Source organism: Echinops telfairi, unplaced genomic scaffold (assembly GCF_000313985.2).
Source record: "Echinops telfairi isolate 266 unplaced genomic scaffold, ASM31398v2 ScPeMD7_443;HRSCAF=831, whole genome shotgun sequence".
NCBI classification, from domain to species: domain Eukaryota; kingdom Metazoa; phylum Chordata; class Mammalia; order Afrosoricida; family Tenrecidae; genus Echinops; species Echinops telfairi.
The window spans coordinates 48,431,818-48,434,620 of record NW_022104341.1 but is presented as its reverse complement, the minus strand read 5'-3'; the positions used below and the strand labels follow the sequence as shown (position 1 = coordinate 48,434,620).

The 2,803-nt window shown below is 37.9% G+C and overlaps 1 protein-coding gene across 1 annotated transcript in view; it reads left to right on the top strand.

Moving 5' to 3' along the window:
• The window catches only part of TYW3 (tRNA-yW synthesizing protein 3 homolog), a 29,807-nt gene extending 27,440 nt beyond the window's left edge, over nucleotides 1–2,367 (top strand). The window contains exon 6 of the mRNA XM_004699327.2: nucleotides 1,717–2,367. Within this exon, the coding sequence (XP_004699384.2) occupies nucleotides 1,717–1,933 (217 nt within the window). The 3' untranslated portion in view covers nucleotides 1,934–2,367. The remainder of the gene's footprint in view (nucleotides 1–1,716) is intronic.
• Nucleotides 2,368–2,803: the final 436 nt, after the last annotated feature.

Below are 2,803 nucleotides of genomic sequence, written 5' to 3'. Positions count from 1 at the left end.
TGCCCTCCTCACCATCGATTTTAGATCACTTGTTGTTCCCTTGTCCCTGGGGACAGTTCTTACAGCAGCTTAATAGTGAGTTCAGGAAGGCCCACAAATAACTAAATTTCAACATGGAAAGTAGATTCTCTAAGATATAAAATGGTCAGGAATTCAAAAGAGAAAATAACTGAAGTCAGTTATTTACGCAGAAGAATCTAATCAGGGAAGGCTTCGTGGACTAAATCAGTGAGCTGAGTCAAGCCAGGCAGGACTTTTATATGAAGAGCTCTGGGGAAGAATGGAGTTGAATGATAGGTAGAAAGAACAGCAAGAACAAAGAAAAAGAGGTTGCAGTACTTTTGCTATAAATAGGGATCAGTGAATGGTTCAACTTACCTAGATTTTTAAGAAGCCTGAAGCAGAGTCTGAATTTGTTTACATCACTGCTGTCACCCTACTGCTTGTGGTTCTTCATATTGTTGTGGATTTTCTTACTATTTCACCTTTTCCTTAAAATATTGCTCTCCAGGATTCTGTCCCTGCCCCGTGGCTTCAGTGACTTCCCCAGGCAACACTTCCAAACTGTTGAGTCTGGGCCCATATAGCCAATAGCCTTCTGAATATACTCACCTGAAGTATCATGCCAGTCCTTCCATAATAAATTTCTTATCCTAGACTCAATGCCAGAGGTATTTTCTTGGATCAACTTTTTATTATTTACAGGGTTTCAGGTATGCCTTAATGTGAGACAGAGACATTGTACTCTGTTGAATTACAGTTACTTCATTTTGCATGTATCTTTTTTCCCACTGCGATATGCTCACTTTCAAAGTGCCGCTCTCTTGCTACCACCACACCACCCCCTCCTACACACACACTTGCTCTAAACCATGACAGTATCTGGCTTATAGTAGGAACCCAGTAATGTTTATTGAATTAATCAAGGACCTTGAAAATTAGTCCATTATATTGAGTGCTGCAATGGCAAAGACAGTTTCTTACTAATTTTAATCTCATCATATCCAGCATTGGAATGATGATTAATAAATATTTGCTGAAATTAATTGAGTGAGTTTATGTGTGTCAGGGTGGGTATAGGGTTGGTTTGGGTTAAAGTTTACAAAACAAGTTAATTTTCCTTGTAAAACTCGTACATGCATATATGTATTATTTTTCACACAACTTGGGTATTACATAAAGAAGTTTACCATTCTTTTAGTATTTACAGAGACTATTTTCAGTATCATCAGCTAAGCTATAAAATAACATTTTCAATAGTTGTATATCATTAAAATTGGCCTTTATTCAGTTGTGGAGCACATGAGAATTACAAGTTCTTTATAAAGACTGCTCGTCTTCCAGAAAAAAATGTCATAATTTTAATTCTTATTACTCTGTTTGGAAGGGACATAGAATGCATTGGTTATTTGAATTATTTAAAAAATAAATTGTTCTTTTCCTTTACCAATTGTTTCCCTACTTAAAATGTGATAAAAGTAGAAGCATAGTATTTCTTTGATTTCCTCTATATTTATGAGTCTAATATGAGACTTACAAATCTTATAACATGTTGTGTAAATGTGTTAAGTTTACATAATTTATTAGTGACAGAAACACAGATATAACAAAAAAACTTATTTCTTTACTAAGTTTACATAATGTATTAGTGACAGATATCTTTTAGTTACTTGATTTCAGAACACAGATGTAACAAAAATACTTATTTCTTTATAGATTATACAATTGCCTCCAACATGCTTTGGAAATGGAAACCACTACTAAGTCACAGCCCAAGATCAGAGAGAGAAATAATCTATTATCCACTCACAAGAAAGGAAGGAACCCAGAGACAGTAGGGGACAGATGCATTGCTGGACAGAACGATAGCAAGCCTGAAGAAGATGATGATGATCCAGGATTCAGTGTCAGTCTCTTCCCTGAAGAATATTAAGCTTTACTTCTTAAGTAACTCTAGAACAATGTTTCTACTAGATATTATACAATTGCTCTTCATAAGAGTGCTTTGGTTCGGTGAGCTTATCCGTCATTCAGACACGTACCCGGGGAGCACAAACAGCCCTCAATTACTAGCTGGAAGTTTGGGGGTTCCAGCATAGCCAGGGCCCCTGAAGAGAGGCCTGGGAATCTGTCCCTGAGAGGATATGACTGAAAACCCTTGGAGCGGAGTTCCGCAGGTCACCATAATGTCAGAATCAACCCAGCTGCAACATATCAGTCATTCGTAGAAGCAAGAATTTCTGTACCTATAGAGAAATCCACCTTTTAAAGACAGGTTTTTAAAAAATTGCTTTGTATAATTCTTCGTTCATGATGATACCCTTCCTTTTGGGGGGGTCTTTTTTTAAATAAATACTTTTATTGGGGGCTCTTACATTTCTTATCACAATCCATACATTCATCCAGTGTGTCAAACACATTTGCACATATGCTGCCATCATTTTCAAATCATTCTCTTCCCACTTGAGCCCCTGATACCAGTTCCCCAATTCTTCCCCTGCCCTCCCTCGCCAACCATTGATGTTATAGATTATTATTTTCATATCTCACATCGTCCTCTGGCGCCTCTGACCCACTTTTCTGTTGTTTGTCTACCTGAGAGGGGGTTATAGGTTGATCCTTGTGATCGATTCCCCTTTTCTCCCCCCCATTCCACCCTCCCCTGATCCTACTTTTATCTCTACTCATTGTTGGCCCTGAGGAGTTTATCTGTCCTGGATTCCCTGTATTGTGGGGTCTTATCTGTAGCAGTGTGCATGCTCTGGTCTAATCTGATTTGTAAGGTAGAATTGAGGTCATGATA